Raw genomic sequence first — 24543 nt, 5'->3', positions numbered from 1 at the left:
TCTAAATTCAACTTGTTTGGATCTGATTCAGACCTTAGTCTAAGCTAGCTAGGTAATGACAAAATTTCAGATTCGGATTCATACTGTTAGATCAAACCAACGCAGTATCCATCAACTGCGACCGAATTGAGTGCCCAAAAATAAAAAACAGAGCAACAGCCCGGACAAAGCAGCCTGCTGGCATCTGGTTGGGAAGAATGTCTCATAATATAGGAAAAATATAGGAAACAGCTCAGCAAGTTTTTCTCCTTCTCATAAAATGCAAATTAATATTTTGAACAATAATATTCGATTAAATAAAATATGTTTCTTCCATGTACAAAATCAACATATATATGCCGATTAATTTTCAATTTGACCTAACGTGACAAAACAACAGAAAAAATGTACGTATATGTTCATTATATAATCTGTCCTATCACATCATCTAATACATATCACATCATCTAATACAAATGGTCCTTCTCTCTCTCCCTCTCTTCACTTTTGATCACCTACAGCACCTTGCCATCATTTTAGTTAACCAGTATCCTCTAATCTAATACATATCACATCATCTAATACAAATGGCCCTTCTCTCTCCCTCTCTCCACTTTTGATCACATATAACACCTTGGCATCAGTTTGGCTAACTAGTGTCCCTTATGCGACTGAGTCTCGGGTCCACCTTTTTACTTCTTGCCATTTTTTCTCTAATGTCCTTGCTTTTACTTGGCATTCCCTTGTTAATAATCTTTCAAACCCACCATCCATTCGTCTTTTAGTGTCCTTGCTTCTACTTGGCATTCCCTTGTTAATAATCTTCCAAACCCACCATCCATTCGTCTTCTCTTCCTCTTTTGTCCTTCCCCCACTTGACTGCTTCCTAGGGTTATGTCTGGAGGCCGTGGCTCATTTAAGCTTGGTGGCGCATTTGAGTGGAGCGCAATAACAGGGTCTTCAGGAGCACCTTCTCTTCACCAGATTCTGTGGCTCGTCTTATGCAAGAGGATATCCAGTTCGTCATTCGATTAAAGCGCCGCCGCCTGACTGCGGTTGGGTGACTGTGCCGTTTCTTTCTTCTTTCTCTCATATATTTTTCTGTGCATTATATTGTATATTCTCTCCTTATTTTTCTGTGCATTATATTGTATATTTGTTGTTCTCTCTTATTTTTCTCTCTTCTGTCTCTTGTATTATATTATATATATTTGTTCTTCCTGCTTGTCCCAAATTTTGTTATATATTCTCATTTTATCGGCTCTATATCCCTACTAAGCCGCACCCTACGAGTCGAGTAAGTCTCATTCTCATTCTCCAGCTTGTCCGGCTTGACTGATGCCTTATCCCGAAAAATCAATACACAATTTCCCTTAGACGAGAGGGTTTTCTCATTCTCCAGCTTGTCCGGCTTGACTGATGCCTTATCCGGGAAAATCAATACACAATTTCCCTTAGACGAGAGGGTTGGTAGCACAAGAACACCATAATGATAACATGACCATAAGGACCATTTGATTTACGAGATTCAACTTAGTCGGATTTTAGTTTGCTTAATCACATTCAGACTAACTGGACTTCGATTTCGAAGTTAACATAGAACCTGAATCCCATTGCATACAATAGGATAATTTAAACGGATATATTGAACCAAAGATCTGTGGAGTAAATTCGGAGGCAATATACACCAACAGATGAGAATAAAAACGCACGCAAAATGAGATCTTACAACAAAAGCATTTTCACATAAAAGCATAAACTTCATGAGCTCCATAGAAGCAAGCTAAGTTAACGTATATTACATCTACAAACAACTACGTTGGAGAAGAAGACCACACTACATTACGCCTGAGCTGCTGCAGCTGCTGCCGCCGCCGCCATGGAGATGATGATGGTGCATGATCGATCAGACAAAAACTCGAGCGGTGGTGGTCGCCGTCTTGACGCAGTCGGTCTCCCTGAGCTCCGCCTTGATTCCCCTGCCGCTCTTCCACGAGTCCGCCAGCGGGTGGATGCCGTGCTCCGGCCCCCTCATGTACTGCCGGCTCTCCCTCTCACTCTCGAACGACACCCCCATCCTCTTCTCCACATCTGCACGCCAAAACATGTTTCAGTTTCAGTCTGGCCGGATAATGGGAATGAAGGAAGGAATTAACGAGAGTGGAGATTCCGGAATACTGTGCCTCGGGCAAGGAAGTCGTCGAGCTGGCCATCGCCGGTCAAGGCGGCCATGAGGTTGGGGAGTCCCAGCGGTAGGGCGTCGCCTCTGTCCACCTGCCAGAAGTGGAAGGTCTTGCCGTAGGTCTTGCAGACCTTCTCCAGATCCTGCCGCTGCACCGGCCCCGGCACCCCCGGCATGAACAGCACCCCGCTCTTCACCTCGTATACGTGGGAGTGCCATAGCTGCTTCTCGGAATCCGGCAGCGCCAGGAAGAGCGGTTCCGATATGATGTACTCTACGCCGATGAGCTTGGCGTCGGAGTCGGGGCCGTCGTAGATGAGGCACTGCCGCATCTCCTCGTTCTGGTGGGAGCAGAAGTGGTGCGCCTCCACCTGCTTCGTCATGTCGTACGCGTAGAAATGGAACCTGCCGCCATGCCCATTTGCATGTTTAAGGCCACCACCAAGTTTTAATGGAGGGGGAGAGAAGACTTACGCGCAGAGGTGCTGGTGGATCTTTTTGATGGGAGTGAAGGACTGCATGATCTCCGCTGCCGTCTCTGCCATGGATGCCTTCATCGGCGTCGGCTCCCCGGGAACATCCGCCATCTCTCCCTCTCCCTCTCTCTGAGACCTATCACAGGCTTGCAAAACAGAGAGAAACAGCTCTCTATTCCGTTGTGACTGTAATAATGCAGCACCTTTTATGACCTTGCTGCTCCTCGTGGCAATGGGGACGACACGAGCGTCAATCTACTGACACTTGTATCGAGAGGCGTCTCCAATCCAACACCCGGCAGCGTCCTCATCATCACCTGGCATTCATCTGCCCTCTCCCTCCATCCATAGTCCATGCAAATCCATCCTCAGGTCCAACGATTTGAATTGGATAAAGCTTGAGCCCGGTCTAAATCTGACCTACCTGAATTTACATATCTTAAAGGCGAATTTACTATCATCTTTCCATCCAACAAAAGCCAATACTTGTATATCCAACCAGCAAAGATGGCAAACCTGGATATTACTTTAACATCGATTAACAGGACCCAGGCAAAATCGATGGTCTTATACATAACAACATAGATTAGATTACCAATATTAGCTTGTGCATATAAAGTAAACATTAAGTTTTTGTTCTCCTTCTTTAGGACATCCACTTTTGCTTGCTAGTGGAGCTAGACATTTGTACCGCATACCAACACGTGCCAAAATAAATATGTAGAAAAACTAATAATATGAAATTAAAAGAAACTATGTGGGCCTTTGTGGGCAATTGCCCATACAAGCCCACACCAAAGGTTACTCCTTTTGTAATAGGATGTTCAATTGTTTTACACTTATAAGTTTTAAATCACTTTCAAACATGTTCAATCTATCTTTCTTGTCTATGCCTTAGTAACTTTGCTTTCCTGTACATGTGATTTTTATGTCTAAAATACATGAGGCTTTACCCATTATTTTATTTTAAAATTCTTATTCGACCGATATTTCATTCTTTATACCATTTCCCTATCATTTTCATGAGCAACAAGATATCGTCAATGCGAAGTAATGTATGCAAAACATGCTTCCCACATTTGCAAACGTAGATCGAGCTTGTTTGATATATATATCAAATCTTAATAATCGCTTTATGAATAATAAAATACAATTGCCTATGTGACTTTTGAAATCATGTAAGATATCTTTAGTTTATACACTTTTCATGATAACTTTCATTCACATATATTTCTAATTGTTTATATATATGACTCACCATATAAGAAGACGTTTTTGCTATATATCGTGATCAATAAGAGGCTTCTACGGCTAGTATAATCTTTAGTGAGGCCAACTTGGTTACAGGTGAATAAATTTCCATGTAATCTATTTCATCCACTTGAAAAAGCCCCTTCGCCAATAATTCGCCTTATATTTGTCGATGAAGCATTTAGCTTTAAATTTTTTTCGTAAGACCCATTTACACCAACTAGTTTTATTCCTTTTGAGAGATCAACCAATTCCTAATTATTATTTCTTTTCCATCGACTCTATGTCTTCATTAATTGCATACATTTTCTGATCAATTAAAAAGTACATAGATGATGTAAAATGTTGATCAACAATTTGTTTATGGCTGACAGCGCTACATTTAGTTTATTGTCTAACTAGTATGTAGTTGGCAAAAAGATCATCAGATTCCTCTACTTAATCATCAATTTGATTACTGAGTTATTGAAGAAATTCAATATCCCAACTTTCGATTGAGCATGCGTCTGGCAATATAACTAATTGTATGCCTTGGATCCCATCTAATCTCTAATATAATTACATCAGACGGATCTATTGTCAACCTACCTATTAATTTTACGTGTACTACTCATCCCTATTTTTTCATAATATTTTGTAAATTAAAAAAGTATGTATCTGCTTTTCATAAAGTGTATTTGGCATTACTCTACATGATACTTTAATATACACATTATTGTATGTGCAATTTCACCTTTTTTTTTTTTGTTAAAGAGTGCTTCTGCTAACATGAACTTTGTTCATGTTTAAGAGAGTTTTAGTATACCTCTTTGTATTACCAATTTGTTGTGGTGCTCTGCGCAGGATTCTTTGTCTGCCATATATTTGTGATTATTCAACATGTCGACATACTCTATGTTTTAAGTAGATATGCATAACATTGATTATCAATAGATATCTGGTAATGGCTCTCGTTCCCGAGTTTTCAAATGTTATTCATCTATCATATATTCCGCTACTTTGTTTGATCCAAGAGCTAAACTAAAAATGCAAGTTTCTAGGATATCCTCACAATCGAAAAGGTTACAAGATCTATGACAATGAAACACATAAAATCTTTATCACTGAGACGGTAAATTTTTTGACAACATTTTCCCTTTTGCAGATCAAAATCAAACCATTCAAATTGTCCCACCTTTACATGTTGCCAATCGTAGAAGAGAGAAATATATGACCGAGACATGGTAAAAATGACTTGTTAATCTTGCATGATCAATCACCTGAAATAACCAATATTTCAGAAAATTATATAACTTTACATATTCAGATTATCTCGAACCAGGCTAGGAAAATGAACTTCATTCTAATCAAAATTTCAAAAACTTCTCATCAACTTCGTTTTCTTTGTTGTTCTCAAAGAGAATCAAAACCATCTACCTATTAAGGAATTTACAGTATTGTAATGTCTCCACTCAAGAATTACACAGCCAATCAATGTCTAATCTAGGTAGTACGACAGATTATCTTATCTTCAATCATAATTCTTTAGTAAATTCTCTACTTTACATAAGTACTCCTTGATAGCTATTTTGCACACTATCGAGCAAAAATTTTGCAGTGAAATAATGTAGCATGAAGATTCGTGTTATCAAGGGAAATATCACTAAAAATTTTAAAGACATCAGAACACGGAGTCCCACCTACAAAAATTTTGCAGTGAAATAATGTAGCATGAAGATTCGTGTTATCAAGGGAAATATCACTAAAAATTTTAAAGACATCAGAACACGGAGTCCCACCTAAGTCAAACCAATAGATTGTAATTAGACATACGATATTAAGTATAGAACATGTAGAACTATTGAAACTTTTCAAAGGCATAATTAGTGTAGTCAAAGAACATGATCAAATATAAGGGCTCGATGGCAACAAAACTTATGCTCCAATACATGGAACATCTCTAACAATGGCCAATTAAGTTTTACTTTCACATTGGTGGTGAATGGACTGGGGATATACCTTGTTGCTGATATGAATTGAAAAATATTTGACAGAATCTAGTAAAGAAATTTGAATCTAATCACTAATCAGATTCAGAAATCGACGCCACTTGAGCGATTATCCACGGTACCGTTACTGGAGTCCGACGGGGTTAGGTTCGGTACCCGTGTTATGTAGGCCAGGAGCAGCAAGAAATCGGCAGATAGGGTACTCTACCTTTCTCTCGCTCGCTCTCTTCCGGAAAGGAAAGGTGGAAAGATGGCTCAACTCACGTTGGTTCGTAGCAGAAACATGAACTTTCTCTCTTTTTCTCCTTTAGAATTTTTGGGAGAATCGGAAGGGTTTGTAGTCTTCGTGGAGGATGGAAAAGAAATCTTCGCTACTTGGTGTGCTTTCATGTGATAAAGCGATAGACTGGGGTTGTCGTTTTGGTGCGGGAGTGGTGACTTTTTTGCATATCTTCTGTGAAGTGCGTGGGGTTTTAGGTGGTTCTTTTAGGGCTTGGGTAGTTGGTATCTGGCCTTTTTGTTCTGTTGCTTTCAATTGGATTTTGGGTGTGTGAATGTTGTGTTTGCTTCGATTCCACCTAATTTCGCTCATTATTTGCTTTCCTTCATTTGTTGAGTGAAAAATAGCGTATCTTTTCTTCGAAATTCGAAGATCGGGAATTGAGAAATCAAAATGTCGTTTGTTAATTGACCAGCGCGGGGGTTGTTTGGGAGGTTTAATTGTTTCATTTGTAACCGAGTGAAGGTTTGCCTATTTTTTGCGTAATACGTTAAAGTTGTTGGTTTAAATTACGATCGAAATGATTCTCTATGTGCAATTCTGCCTTAAGAGTGCCTAGAAGTAAAGGAATGACGGTGGTATTGGAAGAAGTTCATTTCTTACTATCCTAAGTTGTGGCAGTGAAGTTCATCTTTGAACCTGGATATGGCTTTTGGATATGATTGGTCTTCCTGGAAATATATGCTATATGCAGCAGTACCTTTAGAAAGAATATCGTCTGGACCTGTTTCTTTGCTCTTTTTGCTGTTAGTTCAGAATATCTAATTTAGATGGCTTCAGCTTTATATGAATCCTAATATTTTCTGCTGTATTTCATTTTCGTGTTTCAAGAAAAGTAATTCAACGTTTCTTCAAAAACGTTTAGGTGGAGGAGTTGGCTCTTCTTATTAAGGACAATTTACCTTGCAAGCATCTTGTTCTTTCTATGGAGGAATCTCTAGTTGAGTTTCTTCAAAATAACACAAGGTAAAAAGCTCCTCTCTCTTGTTGAAAGTCAAACTAGTTTTTCTTTTCCATTGTTGGTTCTCAGGACTTATACTCTTTATCTGAGCGTAAATGATGTGAGCGCATTATGAAGAAATAGAACATTCATGGTGATGCAGCTGGTGCTAGTAACTGATGTGCATGTGCATGTAATTGTAACATCTCATTTGGCTGGTGTATCTTAGATGCATTTGATTGTTCTTAGCTTATTCCTACTGTTATATTTCCAAAATGAATTCTTGTGCCAAAATTCAAAAAAAAAAAAAAAAAAAAAAAACTTGTGTCATGTTTCCTCTTTATCAATTGGTCCTCATGAATTTCTTTCACTAATTAGTCAAGTTATGATCAGTGAGTTCCCCTAATCAAACATCAGACATCTGCTTTATTTGGCTTGACATATAAAATTTCAATTTAAATTCCTTAGTTTTCAGTTCAAAGTTGACCAATGAAATGTAGCAATTCAAAAATTTAAGCATGTTTATGAAGAGTTGAATTGGGCTAATATGCAAACTGAATTGGGCAGCTATTGATAGGAAGAGCTGTAAACATAAGACAGTATTTTAACTTTTTCCAGTATTACTAGTACCATTGAAGGTGGAAGCACTACTGCTATGCTAATCATACAACTGAAATCAGAAGTACTGCCCCTTCCCCCACAAAAACTCAGGCTTCCATCCGTGTGCATGACATAAGCACTATTGCCACTCTGATCACACAACTGAAAGCAGAAGCACTGCCCCTTTCCCCACAAAAAACCCCAGCCGTCCATTCTTGCATGGCATACACACATACACACACACACAGAGACAGAGACAGAGAGAGAGTAATACACTTTATTTCTCTTCCATAATGTCTTTGTGGTTTACTGCAAAAGCTTTCTGAACATGCAGTACAATGGTGAACAGCCATCTTCTGTTATCAATAACTTTGCCCTTTTTTTTTTTGGGTTTTGTGTTTATACTTTATAGTGATTATTTTGAGATTATGTGGACAATGATCTTTTGCTTATGTTATTTAACAAATCAAACTTTTTCTTAACTCAGTCCAAATGCAATCCTGGAGCTGGAACCAATGACGTCTTATCACCGCATGCTTCTTCATCGTCTAGCAGATATATTTGGGTATACCTATTCTTTCTGAATTTTCTGCCTTATATTTTTGTATCTTTTGGAATCTGTTATGTCTTCCACATTATCTCAATCTTGCAGAAATTGCTTTTGCTATGAGCTTTTTGTTCTAGTGTGTTCCCATTTTTTAATATTGGAAGTTACTATGTATGTGCATTATATTTGCCAGGTTGGCCCATGAGTCTGTAGGGGAAGGAAATGATCGCCGTTTGATTTTGGAGAGATCTCCAGAGTCTGCAATGTGTGTTCAACTCTCAGGCATCTTTTCAGTGCCTTTGTGTTATAATTCTTCCCTCAACTTCTAATTTTCCATTGAAAGTTGATTTTTTACTTTGTTTTGTTGCTAAATATATATGATCAGAACAATATTTAGATGAGTTTAATTTGATTTTCTGATCTCTGCATATGAAACTTCAATCATTCAATGTACTATGTGATAAAGTGTAGCACCACTTGGGAGTTGGTACACAATTTGCAATCACTAATCTACTACTATTAGGGAAATCAGCATGTCTGTTCTTGTTGTTACGCTAGTTGTCAAATGAAAATGGTTCTTGAAATGTGTTGAGATGGGTAAGTGAAAGAGCTTCCATCTTTATGTTGGCTAAGTTTTGGCAACCAGCAGTTATGAAATGATGTCAGTGGGCAAAAAGAGGTTGCCTGAAAATGGGATCTGTTAATGCTGTTCAGGCCTTTGAATAACTAACATGGGTACATTGTGGATTGGCTTTGAAGCAGTTGCCTAACTTGCCTTAAACATTCTAACAGGGTTCCTCTAGACCTGAAAGAGTTTGCCAGGTGCATCGCTTAGTTATCAATGGAAGGCTCATACAACATGGGGGAACAAGCACATTGGCTCTCATCCTGTTCATTGTTGGATTGTGTTTTTTCCTATTACCAATAGGAGGCAGGATCAATATCATCTTGGCAAAGCTAATCCAGAGATAGGCAGTCTTATCATCTACTTTCATCAGAGAAGCCCTCCCCCTAGCATGCCAAAGAGCGGCTTTTGCCCATTTTAAGTTAAAATACAAGTTTAATATTTGGGTGGGTTAATAATAATACATCAACCTCCTATATTCCTATTAAAGAATGCCTCACTTTGTCATGTTCTTACAAGATAATCAGGGTGCCTACCTATTAACCCAATGCATGGAGGGTCCAAGGCTGCATTGGGGCGTGGCCATGGGGATGGTACACCTTCAGTTTGGTGCCACACCTCAACCTATAAGGGCCAGGGGAATAATGCCCATGGAAATTGAACGGACGGCCTGTAGTCTGCAAGCCTACCAGCCCAACCAGCTATGCTAACCTATTAACCCAATGAATCAAAGCTCTCTTCCTGTCAATTGATCATCTAAGAAGTACAAACTACAATACCCCATTAATTGTGGTATATTTTTTCTGTTTTGTTGTATATTGTTTGTTTTCATTCGTTTTCATTGGATAGCTGCATTGATACTTGTGGTCAGAATATTTTGGGAATATTTCTTATACTTGATAATCATAACACAGACCTGCTGTTTTGGTTAGCGATATCTTATGGCAGTTTGATCATCATCAGTCTCCAGTGGTTTCCCATCAATTGTTAAGAAGGAAGGAAGTTCTACCAGGTACAACTATAATCCTTTCCTCTTATCTATACTAGGAATTGCCTTGTCTTATCGATGTCTATAAGATGATGGATTCAATTAAATAATACTAAATGGCACAGTTGGCAGAAAGAGTGCAAATTCACACTTAAATCTGAAGAAAAGAATTTGAAAGTAGGAGATTGAAAGTTTTCTTAATTGAAAGGGTAAACTAGGAGAAGATGGGCCCTTGGATTCAGTATGACCAGGTAACACCTGCTCACAAATGAGAAGGGGGGCATTCGATAAGCTGGAAGGAATAGTTCTACAGCTAAAATGCATTCTAATGCATTTGATCTTGCATAGATGTATCTATTCAAATTTTATACAGATTGCTTTGTTCTTCTTCCTTCATGTTGATATAATGTCCAGTAGATTCACTCCAGCTGTTTTTTTTTTACTCTGCAGATTACAAGAACAGGCAAACAGCTTCTTTCTCACCTTCGATATCCGTTGAAGAGAGAGAAGCAGCTTATATGGCTGCACGTGAACGTATCTTTTCATCACACAAGGATGACGGCTGTGAGATGAAGGAAACACCAAAGCCTCGAAATGTCCCTGTGGTTGCAAGGAGAATGATTGCACATGCTCTGGGGCGTAGGACCTATTCAACTTCACCAAGTACAGAACGTAAAATGCAAAACAATGTCTTGGGTTCTGCAAGCATGAATACAGTCACATCTAATGGTCTTCAAAGTGCTTGTATTGACATGGAACCTGTGCAGGGAACTGCACCATTGCATGACCACAGTTCAAATCTGAATGGGGGGAATGTATCTGTATCAGCCATTGGAAGTGCAAACTCTGAGGGTGATGTTTTGCCCAATGAAAGTGGAAAGTCTACGATCAGGGAGAGTTCAGACGAGGAACATCTGGGAGCAGCAAAGAGAATATTTGCACAAGCATTGGGCCTTTCTTCACCAAAGGATGCCAATAATGTTCAATTTCGTTGCAGTAGTACAATCATGAACCAAAAGTCGGGCAGAACAAGAGGTTAAGACAGTTTCTCTGCTATTATGGTTGAAACCATGGCTCCTGTTCTGAAGAATACAGTTGAAACCATGTCTCCTCTATTCACTATAAGAATGGATTTTTGGCTGCATAATCTACAGACATGGTAAAGTGCTGCTTGGGCTCTGCTATTGGCATGAGAGTGGATTTTGAGCTGCATGATCTATTGACAAGGTTCACTGCTGCTTGGTATCTCTCAATGGCATGAGTATGGACATCTTTTACATCTGGAATTCTCTGTCATAGTCATACAGCCATAGGTACATGAAGCATTCTATCTTTGTATAGTTTCAGTTGAGAATAACATATAAAGATGTATTGCACGTGGTTATGTTGGAGTGCCTTTGTGATATGACTGAAATGTGTTCTTGATAGTTGTTTGGATGGGTTAGGTTCAGTTGCCTACCAAGGAAGCTATGAAAGGTATCAGGTAAACAGTTTTGGCCCTTTCTTCTGAAATAGTTAAACTTACAAAAAACTGTGGGTCAGCAGCAGGATATGGAAGCCTTTTGCTATTGAAAGAATCGTCAGACATGTTTTTTTTCATTTTACCGTTCTTTTTATCGTGAATTTTGCTATCCTCTTGGCGTGCAATGTCTCAGTGAACGGTTGAAAGAGTATCCACATCTTTGGAAGATATCAGCTGATGCAAGGAACAACCGTAAACATGTTTGAGTATCGGCCCCTCTTCCTTCCGGAATTCACTGTCGATGACATGGAAATAGCCTCTGTTCCATGTCTTCGATGTCTCTCAATCCTGTGCTTGTTTACATATTACCAGTCAGCAGCAACTAAGGGAACGGCTAACTTCTTAAGTACTTGCTTGTTCGGCAGTGACAGAAGCAGGGTGTGACACTAATGCATTCTGCTTCCTAAGAAGTTTTTCTGCTTTCTGTGTTTTCTCTGGGCAGGAGATGGGTATCCTTCTATTTAGTGACATTAGTTTGACTTCTGGGGCTGCCATCTACGTCTGCATTGTTGTAGCGACCAATGTTCATACTGTTCAGAATATATTCTATCGAATGCTTACGAGTTAATTCAAGCTTCATATCTTCGCGTATGCTTTGTTCAGTGATTAATGCCCTTTTTGGTCGTACTGGAATAGAAGTAGATGACATTTCTAATTTTTTAGACCAAGTAGTTAACTTAATTTGGTAAAAGTTTTTTGCCTTGTTTCTTAAGGTTCTTTTGGCTGGTGGAAGTTTCTCTATTGCAACTATGTTTAGTTGATAAAACCCAATTTATCTGAGTGGATGATTCATGGTAACCTGCGCAGATACGGCCATTTAAATGTATTTTATAAATTGGTAACCAATTTTATTGATGCATTATTCTCTTGGTTTCTTTTTTTTGTTAATGGTCTTAATACGAGTCCATTTGTTCACTATTGTTGTCCAAGTCAAACTTGGTACGAGAAACCTTAGTGGGAAGATATTTAAAAAACAGAGGTCTCAAATGTTCAAACTGCACGTGAAGTATAAAAATGCGGAGACTAGACGCGAAGGATGCTACCACAGGAGCAGTTCTCTGGAGGGGGTTGAGAACTCCTTGTTATGCTCCTGGAAATGCCAGTGTCTCCACAGTAAAAGGTTGCACAACTTTGTACGGACAGGTGTGCTGGTCGTTGGAACCACGTCCAGGAGTCTCTCCGACTGATCTATTAATCATGTTGACTCCTAGCACGCACTCTATAATATATTGTTTGTAGACACCTTGAAGTCTTGTGATGAAACCATTCTTTGTGGCCGTCAAACAATTGTCTAAAAATAGAAGCGCATTCTTAGCTAGAAATATTTACAAACCAGAACTTGATGTGTTATCACGTGATAGCAAGAAATTTACTCAAGTTCAAACCTGCTAAAAAGGCTCAATCATCGGGCACCATCAATCATGGGGCACCCAAGGTCTTGAAGCAGGCCTGGACCATGGGGTGGAGGGAAGGGGTGGCTTTGCCTCCACCACCACTTAGCTAAAATAACAACCCGCCGCCACCTAACCAAAATACTTGAAGCTGAAGAATTCAAGAATTTGATAAGAGGTTCTTTTGCGTTAATCTGCATAGGTGTCTTCCTGTCTCCCAAAGAACAAAACAAAGAAAACCCGGATGTGGGTAAAGGGCCCAGCTTACCCAACGACCTATGCAATTTTAGCAACATGAGCAAACCTAAACAAAATGAACAGTAACGAAATACAGTGTCATTTTCCAACAACGATCGACCAGGACCTCTGGCGCATAAAGCCATGCAGACAGACCAAACCTGAACACTACTAATCAAAGAGAAACACAAGTACGATTTCCTACATAAGAGAACTTGTTATTGTTCCTTTTTATCGGCCACGAGAGACGACTACGGTATTCTTGGAATAATTTGAGAAATCCTGGTTCAGAAGGCAGGCTGACGTACGCTCTTTGTCATAAGTGTAGCTTCTCCTAGACTTTCAGTTGGTGGGACTTCATCCATGAAGGAATTATAAACCTGCCGCTTCCACCTTTGGTTAAAGTCATTTTGCAGTATTTATAGCCTGTTCCAGGACCAGCTGAGTGTTCAAACCCTGCCCCTCTTTCAACAAATCAAGATTTCGACGGATGTCTTCTCTTGTTAACCTGCTTTTGAAAGATGATGTGCGCCCCTGAGATGATTTCTGTTTTTTATGATAAAGACCAATTATTTTGCGCTTACGCTGAGCTTTCGAGGACTTGATTGATTTCCCGAAGTGTTGGTTATGAGGATTGCAGGTCGATGGCGCTGAGTTAACTTCCTGATCCTCGTCGCCTGATATGTCCAACTTATTTATTAATTTACCGGTGGCAAGACCAGATGTTCGCGTTATATTCATCTTCTCATCCATGTTGGGAGATCGCCCAGTGCTCAACTCTTCATCAGAACTCAATAAAACATCTATATCTTCAGACCTCTCCCTCCAAGGGTGGCTAGCGCAGGAAAGTTGACTGCCTGATTCATCTTCAGGCTCGTCTTCCAGTAGCTTCCAATTACATTTTTCAAACGATCGACTAGGTGCACTCTCCCTGCTATTAAAGTTGTGCAGATTTACTTCCTTTCCATTTGAATTGACATCCAGAAGTTTTGGGAAAGATGCTGATGCAAAAGCCTGTGACATGATTGCTGGGTTTTCCTCCATATCACAACTATGAGAAGCCAAAACAGTTATCTCATGACGATGGCTCATGGCATCACTAGGCATAATAGGATGAGAGACAACCCTGCAAGTACTTCCCGACTGATCGAATATGACAAATCTCTTCTGCCAATCTTCAGCAGGATATCCATGTAAACCAAAATGGAGCTTCATCTTCTGAAACCCAATATTGTATCGTTAAAAATCCTAGATTTGTATCCCGAACAAAGTGTGTTGAAGTTCCCTAGGAGGCAAATCTGCCACTAGGAATCAAGAAGCTAGTCCTGCAAATGCTCTAAAACTTTTTTAGGCTGGAGATGACACCAGCTGAATCCTTTCATAAGAGGGAACTTGCGTGTTACTTGAATGATTTAGACTTCCTATGGCAACATAGGCTCCATGCGGCTGCAAGAGAAGAAATATGCAATTAATCTCTAAAATGACCAACAATCAGCTCAACAAAACTAAGGTAGAAAGACATGAAATGACATTAAGTCCCCTTTTGTATAAGACTTACCCGCTCCAAGTGCTTTCAGTTAGACACCAACAAGTCCCAGATAGAAACAATCAGACTATAAGATTGAACATATGTCTTAAAGACTCAATATCTAATTTGTCACAATCACAAGTTGCTCTAAACCATGCTCTTGAAGAGCAAACCAGAGATGCGATGTAAAAAGATGGATCCTGATCAATTTAACAACAGAACTGCTGAGCAAACCTCAAAATTGAAGGAGAATAGTGTGTAGCACCAAGAATTGACGTTGAGAAGACAAATATTGTCCATAAACTGCTTCTTGATGCTTTCTTCAAGAGATCTACTGATCACTACTAGAATGTTACGTGACAGGTTTAAGGAGCTGACGGAAATACTCTGCCTGCACATGCCACATTAATGCACTCTTATCATTTCAGGCTAATAAAACGATGGAAAGAGCTTATGATGAAAGAAACCAATAGAGTTGAAGTACAACAAAAATTATAACGTCATTGCAATTGCAGCAGTATCAGCTAAAGAGGCTAAAATTGCATATAATTTGGTATGAATGCTCACTTGACCGCCCCCACAAAAATCCTACCAATTCAGAATTATAGATCTCAATTATAAGGGAAACTGAAAATAACACAATGGAACAAAGAGAAGGCTAAATGTTGTAGCGGTGTTCAATCAAAGGTTTAAAAACCCATACTGCGGGCCGCAGTATTAGGAGAAGGAAACGAATATTCCAATAAGAGAATCATGGTATAAGTAAAAAACCACGTCAATATATTATCACCAACATCTACAAGTCAGAGTTATACATATGTTGCTCCTATACAAGGTTTTCATATATAGTGCACGTGATTGCGCCTGAAAACTTCACGGAGATCCTATTGCAAAAAGCCCCAGTGCATGATGAACTAGCTAAAAGAAAACCCAACTTCTAAGTTGCAAACAATGCATTTCCATTAGCTTGCTACTAGATGTACTCGGAAACCATACTTAATCGGTTAATCCTATCAAGGATCACCATTTGGTAATTTGCTGTAACTTATCCCACCAACATTCTCTGTAGCTTTTAAAGATATAATAACTAAATCCGTCTCCGTAGATATGATTTTCACAGTAGTTTGGGAAAGATATTTGTAATGACTATGAAAAAATTTTCTGCAAGCTGCCAGAAGGCAATCAGCGATCTGGCCTAATTCCAGGCCCAGAATTACATTTGCCCCTCTTGTGGCTCCATCTCAATCTCTCACATGGCCAGAAATAAACACTAGCGAGAAGAACAAAGTAAAATTTTCATCAGGAAAGTACATGGCTTGCATCCGGTGGACTCTTGGCAGAAATCAGACGAAAGCATATTTATAACCTTCAAAAAAAGCGCCAATACAAGGACTTATTCCTCCATGTACAGAATGAGAAACCAACCCTTGAAGAAGAAGAGCTCTTCCTCTGGCCCCTTCGCATACACAGAACAAGATTACCAAAACCATCGAGAGCAAAACAAGACCCAGAACGGCCACGATTCGGCGAGTCTAAAACGTTCTATAGCACGCATGATCATATGCAAGTACCACGAAAAAGAGGAAAGGACATTTCGGCGAAAAGAAAGACAAACCTGGCAATCATATAAAAGACGGAAGAAGACTACGATTCTCTCTAACATTGTCCGGGTCTCATCTGCGATTTTCTCCTTGTGCATAAACGATCGAAATCTTGTTCCACTGGCCAACTGAAACGATACTTCCATTCCCATATAATACCTTCCCTGTTAGGTCTGTGAGGGCAGCAACCAAACTACAGAATTTTGGGGGCTAAATTCCGTAAAGCTAAAAAGACGATAGGAGTACCGATTCCCAACACTCGGGAAAAATCAAATAAAAGGGTCCATGGAACCATCAAAGCACCGACGAGAACGCGGAGCCATCAGAACATCAACGAGAAAGAGAACTCTAACGGCCAAATAGAACTGTTAATCTTAATAAACGAATAGTACGTCCTCAGCTTCGTTGTAGAGATGGAGCATGATGGTAGTCACCAAAGCCACAGGAACGGGACAAAACTTCGATCAAAGAAAAACAGAGAGACAGAGGAACACTAGGAAATGAGGTATCAATGCTTGAAAAACTACAAGGCTAATAAAAAAGTCGAACAAATTCCAGATGGGCTCCGAGCTAAACAGGGATTTCAAGGACAGAGACCCAAAAAGGAGAAGAGCTGACGAAGAAAATCAGATTTCCTGCTTAACCTGCCGGACCTCTCGGAGAGCAAAAGATCAAAAACCCGGAAGCACAAAGAAAACAGAAGGACCAAAAACTCAAACCATTTCCAACTTAACGAATCCGATCGCTCTCCATAACTAGAATAGTAAAGATCACAACCTCAAACCAAAACTTTCTTCACTAGTGAACAAGGTAAAGACCAGAAAGCTACAAGCTAAGCGATCGGCGATAGACCTCCACCTTCAAACCAAAGCGCAGGAGCTTGATGATTTCTTACCATAATCCAGCACCTAAAAAGACCAATAAAGACACACGAATCGTATCGCGAAGGAAGAAAAAGGAACAAACGTAGACCGTCGAACCTTCAGAAACGGAACCTCAAGAAGGTACGACTCGAAAAAAATCAAGGAGGCCTAGCCATGGCGGAGATCAATCAGACTCAAAAAAGTGATCGAGGAAGCAACTGATTCTGTAAATCAAAATAGAACCAAGAAAACCCCGAAACCAGAGAGAGTGAGAGAGAGAGAGAGAGATGAAGGATCAAGGCCGCAGAGGAAGGATTTAAGCGCGTGAGAAGTGAAGGAGACGATGGACGACGAAAGACTCCGCAGTTCCTCGGCGATCTGATCGTCGGCAGCCGCTCCGCGCGTGCAGGACGTATGTTGAAAGGTCTATTTTGCCCCCCCTCCGTTGTAATTTTATATGTTACGCATGCCTTCACTATGGGGACAGGCTTGTTTGACGTATTATAATAAAGAGCCCGCGAGGTCGTGGAATTTTATGAAACTTTTTTCACTTTCAAGACTCCGTTTTTATCCGAATTCGAATGTAGGTCAGTTTTCTGAGTTTTTTTATTTGGTTGTCACACTTTTTTCAGAAGGTAACAGCGTACCACGTTGGCCTTGCAAGAGGGTATATATATATATATATGAGGATTCAAATGAGTGATGCAGGGAATCTCATGTTGCTCAATGATTAAAAATAAAAAACTGTTGTTGAAAAACACCATAAACTACTGTTGAAAATACAATAAACCATTTTTTGGCCATAAATTATCGATAATGTGCATGTGGCAACTGTTTTTAATTGATAGATTTTTAATTTTTATTCGTATGACACTTCCAACCCAATCTTTCATTTGAGGCTGCTGAAATTATCAGGCTCTGTTTGTTTACTAGGAACCTAAGATCCATGGCAATCTAAGAGGCCAAAAGATCTACTTGTAAAATTCATGATTCTTCAAACTAAAGATCTTACCAAAACCTAAGATCCACATTTAAGTTTTTTATGTTATCTTTTTAAAATGAAAAAAAGGTTAAATGTATGGTTGAAGGGGAAGGGTCTGATCTTACATCCACCGTTCTCAAGTCATGATGAATTTATAACCAAGGTAATCAAATGCACTTTTTTGAAGATCTCAAGTTCAGTTTTGAAGAATCAGTAGGGATCTCGTATCCACACTGTAGTAGTTTGTTTAAACTATGGATTTCAGTAAAAGGGAATCTGAGATGTAAGGCTGGGGCATTGGGCAAGGTCGGGCTGGCCCAAGGCTCAACAAAATCGGGCTTTGGGTTGGCCCCAAGCAATTGTTGGTGAAAAACCTTAATATTTCATATTTTAATATCTTAAAAACCTTTAGTTACCCGTTGTGAGCTTCTAAGAGTATCATTGCCGACTTATGAGGAGTTTCTAAGGGTGTCATCGGCGACACATGAAGAGCCCGGCCCAATAAACTTTTTTAATCAATCAATCTGACCCAAAATTCAAAAAACCAGCCCAAGCTCGTCCCATCACGGGTCGGGTATCCAACTATCCATTGGGTACCGGTTGCCCACCCTTATTGAGATTCACTCATATGAGAGACTCAAAAAAGTTGTTAAATGAACTTACCCTAAAAAATAAAGTAGATTCATATAACACCATGACAAGTGTTTCATAAATTTGTTCAAATTTTTGAAGCAGATTCATAAGTTAATAACAATATGTTATTAACGGGCCAGGTACCCAACTATCCATTGGGTACTACATCGGTTGCCCACTCTTATTGAGATTCACTCATATGGGAGACCCAAAAAAGTTGTTTCATGAACTTATCATAAAAAATAAAGTAGATTCATATAACACCATGACAAGTATTTCATAAATTTGTTCAAATTTTTGAAGCAGATTCATAAGTTAGTAACAATATGTTATTAACGGGCCGGGTACCCAACTATCCATTGGGTACTACATGGGTTGCCCACCCTTATTGAGATTCACTCATATCGAAGGCTCAAAAAAGTTGTTTCATGGTAACAATATGTTATTAACGGGCTGGGTACCCAACTATCCATTGGGTACTACATCGGTTGCCCACCCTTATTGAGATTCACTCATATCGGAGGCTCAAAAAAGTTGTTTCATGAACTTATCCTAAAAAATAAAGTAGATTCATATAACACCATGACAAGTGTTTCATAAATTTGTTCAAATTTTTGAAGCAGATTCATAAGTTAAGTAACAATATGTTATTATTGTCAAACAACCTCAAACAAATTTTCTTTTCAAATATGGTTTTCCAAGTTTTAGGCCTGAAAAAGTTTCCTTAAAAAAGCACTTTTATAATAAATTATCATCCAAAACAAATAAATTTTTAAGAGTAAAATAATTTTACGTACACTACCATTTTTTTTTCTCAAAATCTTTGAGCTCGCAAAGTGTTTCGGCCTAAATCTTTACTCCAAAGATTTTTTTTTTGTTTTTCAAAAAAGTGCCCTTCATTCTGGTTGAAAACCATGTTCCAGCCACGGTTTCAATTACATAGCACATTTACAACCAAACTAGCACATTATTTTAATTATTACAGTGCATCATGCAGGTGTTATTTTCTAATATTTTGCAACTAGCAAACTGTCACAAAAAAACGGATTTTTAATCCAATCAGGTTCGGGTATTGACAGTCGGCCGTCAGTTAGATTGCTGTGGATCCGCAAAATATATATATATATATATATATATATATATATATATATATATATATAAAATTAAAAATGAAAACCTTTAAAATTCTTCAGAAAATAGAGAAAAAATCCATAATTTTCCGTATGTCGCATTCAATCAAATCAAATTTTCACTTCATTTAGGCTCATGTCAACAGAGCTACATGTGGGCTAGCGTGGGCCATTGCCCACGCCAACTAACACCAGCCCTGAAAAAAAATTACTATGACGAAGCTGGATTTAGGTTCAGCCAGACGAGAGAACCACACAGCTCGTCCTCCTTCTTTTACTTTAGAAAGTACGTGCCTAGACAGACTTTTTTTAATACCTATGGCTATGGCTCAAGTTAAGATTGGTCCCTAGGACCAGATTATAGTTTCAAAACTTTAATAAAATCTGAAACATAATCTTTTAAATTATTAATATAAGTTAAACTAAACTTTTTAAAAATTTGTACGTAATTTTTTTATTTTTCTATTTACTTTTCTAAATGTTTTAAGGAATTTCTTAAACCCTAAATTAACTCGGAGTAAGCATTAATTGAACTTAACTGAATTAAATGTTTTTTTTCCTCTGCGACTGAATTAAATTATTAAAAAGCCTCCAAAGTACTGAGCTTTTCTAGAATGAAAAAAAAATGCCTCGGTGAATCCTCGACGTGATTGCCTTGCAAGAGAAACTGAAGCAAACAACTTTTATTGGAAGTTAAATATACACGTCGGCCTAAATTAAAATATATATTATCTTATATTTTACACAATTTATTATTCTTCTATGTAAAGCTTAGCTGGTAACGACTTACTTTAGCAAAAAATCAGAACCTTGCTTCTCATTTTTAAGGATTATTTGTTCCCTAGGTTTCACATAACTGCAGTTTTTAGCAACAAATTTTTTAATGTTTAGCCATTTAATAATATCCAACATTCAGTAGATTTTAGATATATATCTATATATATAATGAAAGAGAAAGATAGAAATTGATAGGTACGTGACTTACATGCATGATTCATACTAGATAGAGTAAATTATCATATATTTTTTTCTCCTTGATTTTCTTTAAACTTTCATTCGGGAAAGATCTATCGGTAAGACCATTCCTATACCTAAGAGTTAGTCACGTACTTACTAATTTCTCAATACATTTACAAAGAGAGAGGCGTATGATTTGAAGAGTGACTCAGGAAGAAACATACAATAAGGTAAGGATTTATATTTTAACTAATGGCTCTTGTAACATCAAAGTTTTATAGAAAGTCAATAACTGTCACAAAAACTAAAGCATGCTTTATATTAAATTATTATTCATAAGCATGTTAGCATATTTTATTTCATTCAAAATAATCTTCGCTAAAAATTTAAGAAGTCTAATTTTTGTCATTGATCTATGCGGTCCCAGATATATCAATTCGGTTTACATATGTACAAAGATGACATTTAGATAATATTCTTTTTTTCGCTGCTTTTGCGCTTTTTGTATGGATTTCAAACCTGCTGACGGCACTGACACAAACAGTTTGGCGTTCAATAAATGGCATGTAAATAAACAAATATTCTAATAGCTGTATTCTTTTAATTCCTCGTCCCACTTTTAACCAGTACTACTGTATGTTTCATTAATGTGCATTTAAAGAGTGGACTTACCTCCTGCGAATATATATGTCTGAGAATATATATATATATATATATGTATATATATAATCACACAATCATGATCCATTATCATGAATGATATTAAGAGAAAACAAAGATAAAAAATAATGAACATTTTGATCATCTAATATTAGTTTTGATTTTGTTTTGTCGTCAAGCAATTAAGTTCACGATAAAACAACCTACAATGGGGATATGTGGTTCCCTTTTATTTCGCATCAAAGGTCAACTACTGACCTCTTATTGGGGGTGATGTCAAGTGCAGTTGATATTTTGGGACCAACTCTCCATTTCTCCGTCTACCAAAAGACAAAACATAACTTCAACATCGCACAGTCTTGGTTGCGTCGATGCTCATGTAAACCAGTTAGTGGCTAGAAGCCTAGAAGAGATATTTTTAGCTAAAAAAAAAAATCCCAGACAAATGCAAGGTCTCTCTGTATGTAAATATCTTAGCAGACGTAAGAGCTGCTGAAAGTGCTGAAATTTGGAGTGTTGTAAACATCGAACTGAATCGGCCGATTCGGATTGGTGCGATGGAAAATGGGTTTGATTTGTTGAATGATACAAAGGGAATCGCCTATTAATTTTAAAAAAGGTTTTAAAATGTTTGAGGTGACATTCTTTGGTTTCATCATATATATATATATATATATATATATATATATATATATATATATATATATATATATATATATATATATAAAAGTAAAAACCAGACCTATTGAAATTAATCATTAAAATATATTTTTGTTTAAGTTGAACCTTATAGATATAATCTAAAGAGTGATTCCATGAGAAACATACATTTAGTTGTTTTCTGACATGAATTTAAGAGGTTTGGTCTTTATCCCCCATCCTGGCACCTACCAATCAATCAATATATAAATATATATATATAGTGAGAGAGTGAGAGAGAGAGAAAAAAAAAACTCCAACCATCTTAAAACATTGAAAGCATGACTAGTGAGGCAGGAGCTGAAATCCTCCAACCATCTTGAGCTTCGTCCAACATAGTCACAAATCCGGATAGAGAAATCCACAAATCTATATATATTGAGTATTAGTAGCCTGTTAATTTGATCTGGTATCTGATTTATATAGCTTTTGTTATCTCATTCATGAGAAATTTGTCCCCAAAGGGGTTCTTTTAAGGTGAAAGTTGGTATGCAGTCAGTTTTCATTTTGAGTGTCTCTTATGTTGTAAATAAAAGGTTACAAGTTGAAGATCAACAAGAGTAACGCCTCAAAACATTGGAAGCATACCTTGTACTTTAAAGAAAGCAGCAGAAGAGAGGAGGGAATAAATTGGTTCGGTCAGCATTGTGGCATGACAGGAAAAATCAAAGAATCTCTACTGCCATAAAATGGAAAGACATTTTTTTTTTAGAAAAAAAAAGGTACATAAAGGGGAATGCAACTAATAAATATCTTGACAGTCTGTTTGAATCCGTGGCTAACAAGACATATACGCTACTTTCAAGCAAACTCCTCTCATGTATCCTCTCCAGAAATAAAACAAAAAATTTGGCATTTTATCGTTTTTCTTGTTAATTCCTCTTTTTATTTTGTAAAAAAAAAAACGCCTTTCTTTTTCTTGAAAGATGTCGGATATAGCATCTCTCGACCAAATTTATTGAGTTAAGTATATCGAGTATACAGAAGATCTTGAGTTGGCTAACAATGGACTCTTGAAAGATGTCGTTTTTCTTGTTAGAGCAGCAGATCGAGTATACAGAAACAGCTGCCAGAAGTTATGCCTCCATCCATTTATTGCCTAATGTGAGAAGAAAGAAAGAAAGAAGAATTCAGAAAACTAAAAAAAAGAAGAGTTTACTCCCCACCATATAAAAAATAAGTGAGAAGCTCAAGCTATATATTTAAACCATGAAAATGTAGGCATTTCTTCATGGTTAAGCATGCCCAGGGACTAGCCAAGGCATAAATTTGGAGTGCCCAGCCCCCCAGCCAAGTGCTAAATACCGCCTTCCTAAAGGTTTGCACAAATAGATCTAAGAAATCAAATGCTTTGGAGGCCTGGATTCCACCCTACCCTACAATCATTTAACCATGACAGTGATTCGACGAGAGGCAGAAACTATCTTTCATTCTCCCGTTCATTCATTCTATGACTACTTCAGGAGGAAGTTGGACAACCATCAACTGGAGCGTAACACATCCACCCTTTGCACTTCAGTAGAGTATGATAAAAATAATTCTAAGGTCCTGGGGTCCTCCAACTATTTAGGTCGGAGGAGCACTAATTCCATGAAATTAGTATATATATATATATATATCAAAGCATTAACAACATCCAATGCAATGCAAGAACAAAAGAATAAGGAACTAGTCAACAACAGCAGGAAATGAGCTAAACAAACAGGTTAAGAAGCGTAATAAACAGAAACAGAAAGCTCAGCATCCATCGTAATAGACTCATCCGTAAATCGTAACATATCAGTCCAATGCCATCTTCAATTTTCTTTCTTGAAGCCATCTCATCGAAATTCTGCTGTTGGATTCAACAGCAGTAGACTGCTCGGTTCTTGGAACCATGTGCAAACGGGAGGGAAGTTCCAACCATGCCAATCTCTTCATGATCTGATGCACATTTTCTGCAAAAGAACAGCTCCACACAGATGAACCCCTCTTGACAGCATACTAACAATTTCAATGTCATAATGTTAAATGAAATGCTTTCTTCTTTTGTACTTTCTCAATGTGAATGCCTTCAGAGGGTCACGCTTTTTATTATTTGATATTGACATCCTGCAAATGCTTTTTTTTCTTTTTTTTTTTCCATTGTTGGTGGTATTAGTCGTGTAACTTTATAAAGTTCATCCTTGTGGAATTCTTTAGCTGTTTCTTTCTGTCGTTTTTTTTGTTGCTCCTTTACTCACATTCTCTGCAACACAATTCACCCAATATTCATTTTCTGTTTGATGTGTGTATATATATATATATATATTAAAAATCAAATACAGATTTTAATGCAAATGAGAAAAAGTCTATTATCACTTCTCACCGGGACTTTAAATTAACAAGCAAAATCGGTTTCAAATCTACTTTTAAATTCGCAACCTAATTTGATCCGAAATCCAATTTGAATGCAAATATATTGACTAATACTGAAAAAATTTAACCAATCAAAATGAATGTTAT

The 24543-nt window shown here is 37.9% G+C and overlaps 3 protein-coding genes across 8 annotated transcripts; 1 reads left to right on the top strand and 2 right to left on the bottom strand.

Annotated features, from left to right (window-relative positions):
- Nucleotides 1–1885: 1885 nt before the first annotated feature.
- On the bottom strand, nucleotides 1886–2756 carry LOC116248932 (oil body-associated protein 1A-like). The gene is made up of 3 exons (XM_031621972.2): nucleotides 2636–2756; nucleotides 2163–2566; nucleotides 1886–2070 (listed from the first exon to the last, which is right to left on the bottom strand). The coding sequence occupies exons 1-3, from the start codon at nucleotides 2746–2748 to the stop codon at nucleotides 1886–1888; spliced, it is 702 nt and encodes a 233-aa protein (XP_031477832.1). The 5' UTR covers nucleotides 2749–2756.
- Nucleotides 2757–5988: 3232 nt separating this feature from the next.
- Nucleotides 5989–11957, top strand: LOC116247942 (uncharacterized). 5 transcript variants are annotated; one of them, XM_050076153.1, is made up of 6 exons: nucleotides 5989–6144; nucleotides 7022–7122; nucleotides 8184–8261; nucleotides 8437–8508; nucleotides 9801–9880; nucleotides 10307–11957. In XM_050076153.1, exons 1-6 carry the CDS (start codon nucleotides 6127–6129, stop codon nucleotides 10894–10896), a joined length of 939 nt encoding a protein of 312 aa, XP_049932110.1. In that variant the 5' UTR covers nucleotides 5989–6126; the 3' UTR covers nucleotides 10897–11957. The 5 variants fall into 5 exon arrangements, with proteins under 5 accessions (XP_049932110.1, XP_049932111.1, XP_031476277.1 ...); XM_031620417.2 differs by having other exon boundaries at nucleotides 5990–6144; nucleotides 9783–9880; XM_031620420.2 differs by lacking the exon at nucleotides 5989–6144 and adding an exon at nucleotides 6157–6299 and having other exon boundaries at nucleotides 9783–9880.
- A 957-nt stretch (nucleotides 11958–12914) lies between these two features.
- Nucleotides 12915–17371, bottom strand: LOC116248182 (uncharacterized). 2 transcript variants are annotated; one of them, XM_031620829.2, is made up of 3 exons: nucleotides 16150–17371; nucleotides 14565–14925; nucleotides 12915–14452 (listed from the first exon to the last, which is right to left on the bottom strand). In XM_031620829.2, the coding sequence occupies exon 3, from the start codon at nucleotides 14219–14221 to the stop codon at nucleotides 13412–13414; it is 810 nt and encodes a 269-aa protein (XP_031476689.1). In that variant the 5' UTR covers nucleotides 14222–14452; nucleotides 14565–14925; nucleotides 16150–17371; the 3' UTR covers nucleotides 12915–13411. The 2 variants fall into 2 exon arrangements, with proteins under 2 accessions (XP_031476689.1, XP_031476690.1); XM_031620830.2 differs by having other exon boundaries at nucleotides 14769–14925.
- Nucleotides 17372–24543: the final 7172 nt, after the last annotated feature.

Source organism: Nymphaea colorata, chromosome 2 (genome assembly GCF_008831285.2).
Source record: "Nymphaea colorata isolate Beijing-Zhang1983 chromosome 2, ASM883128v2, whole genome shotgun sequence".
NCBI lineage: Eukaryota > Viridiplantae > Streptophyta > Magnoliopsida > Nymphaeales > Nymphaeaceae > Nymphaea > Nymphaea colorata.
Note: the sequence above shows the minus strand (reverse complement) of the source record. Positions and strands in the feature narration are given on the sequence as shown.

Coding starts and splice junctions, on each gene's coding strand:
- LOC116248932 (XM_031621972.2), bottom strand. CDS start 2,748: ATGGCGGATGTTCCCGGGGAGCCGACGCCGATGAAGGCATCCATGGCA. Junction 2,567..2,635: donor ATCCACCAGCACCTCTGCGC/GTAAGTCTTCTC, acceptor GCATGGCGGCAG/GTTCCATTTCTACGCGTACG. Junction 2,071..2,162: donor CGACGACTTCCTTGCCCGAG/GCACAGTATTCC, acceptor TTTGGCGTGCAG/ATGTGGAGAAGAGGATGGGG.
- LOC116247942 (XM_031620417.2), top strand. Junction 7,123..8,183: donor TTTCTTCAAAATAACACAAG/GTAAAAAGCTCC, acceptor TTCTTAACTCAG/TCCAAATGCAATCCTGGAGC. Junction 9,881..10,306: donor AAGGAAGGAAGTTCTACCAG/GTACAACTATAA, acceptor TTTACTCTGCAG/ATTACAAGAACAGGCAAACA.
- LOC116248182 (XM_031620829.2), bottom strand. CDS start 14,221: ATGAAGCTCCATTTTGGTTTACATGGATATCCTGCTGAAGATTGGCAG.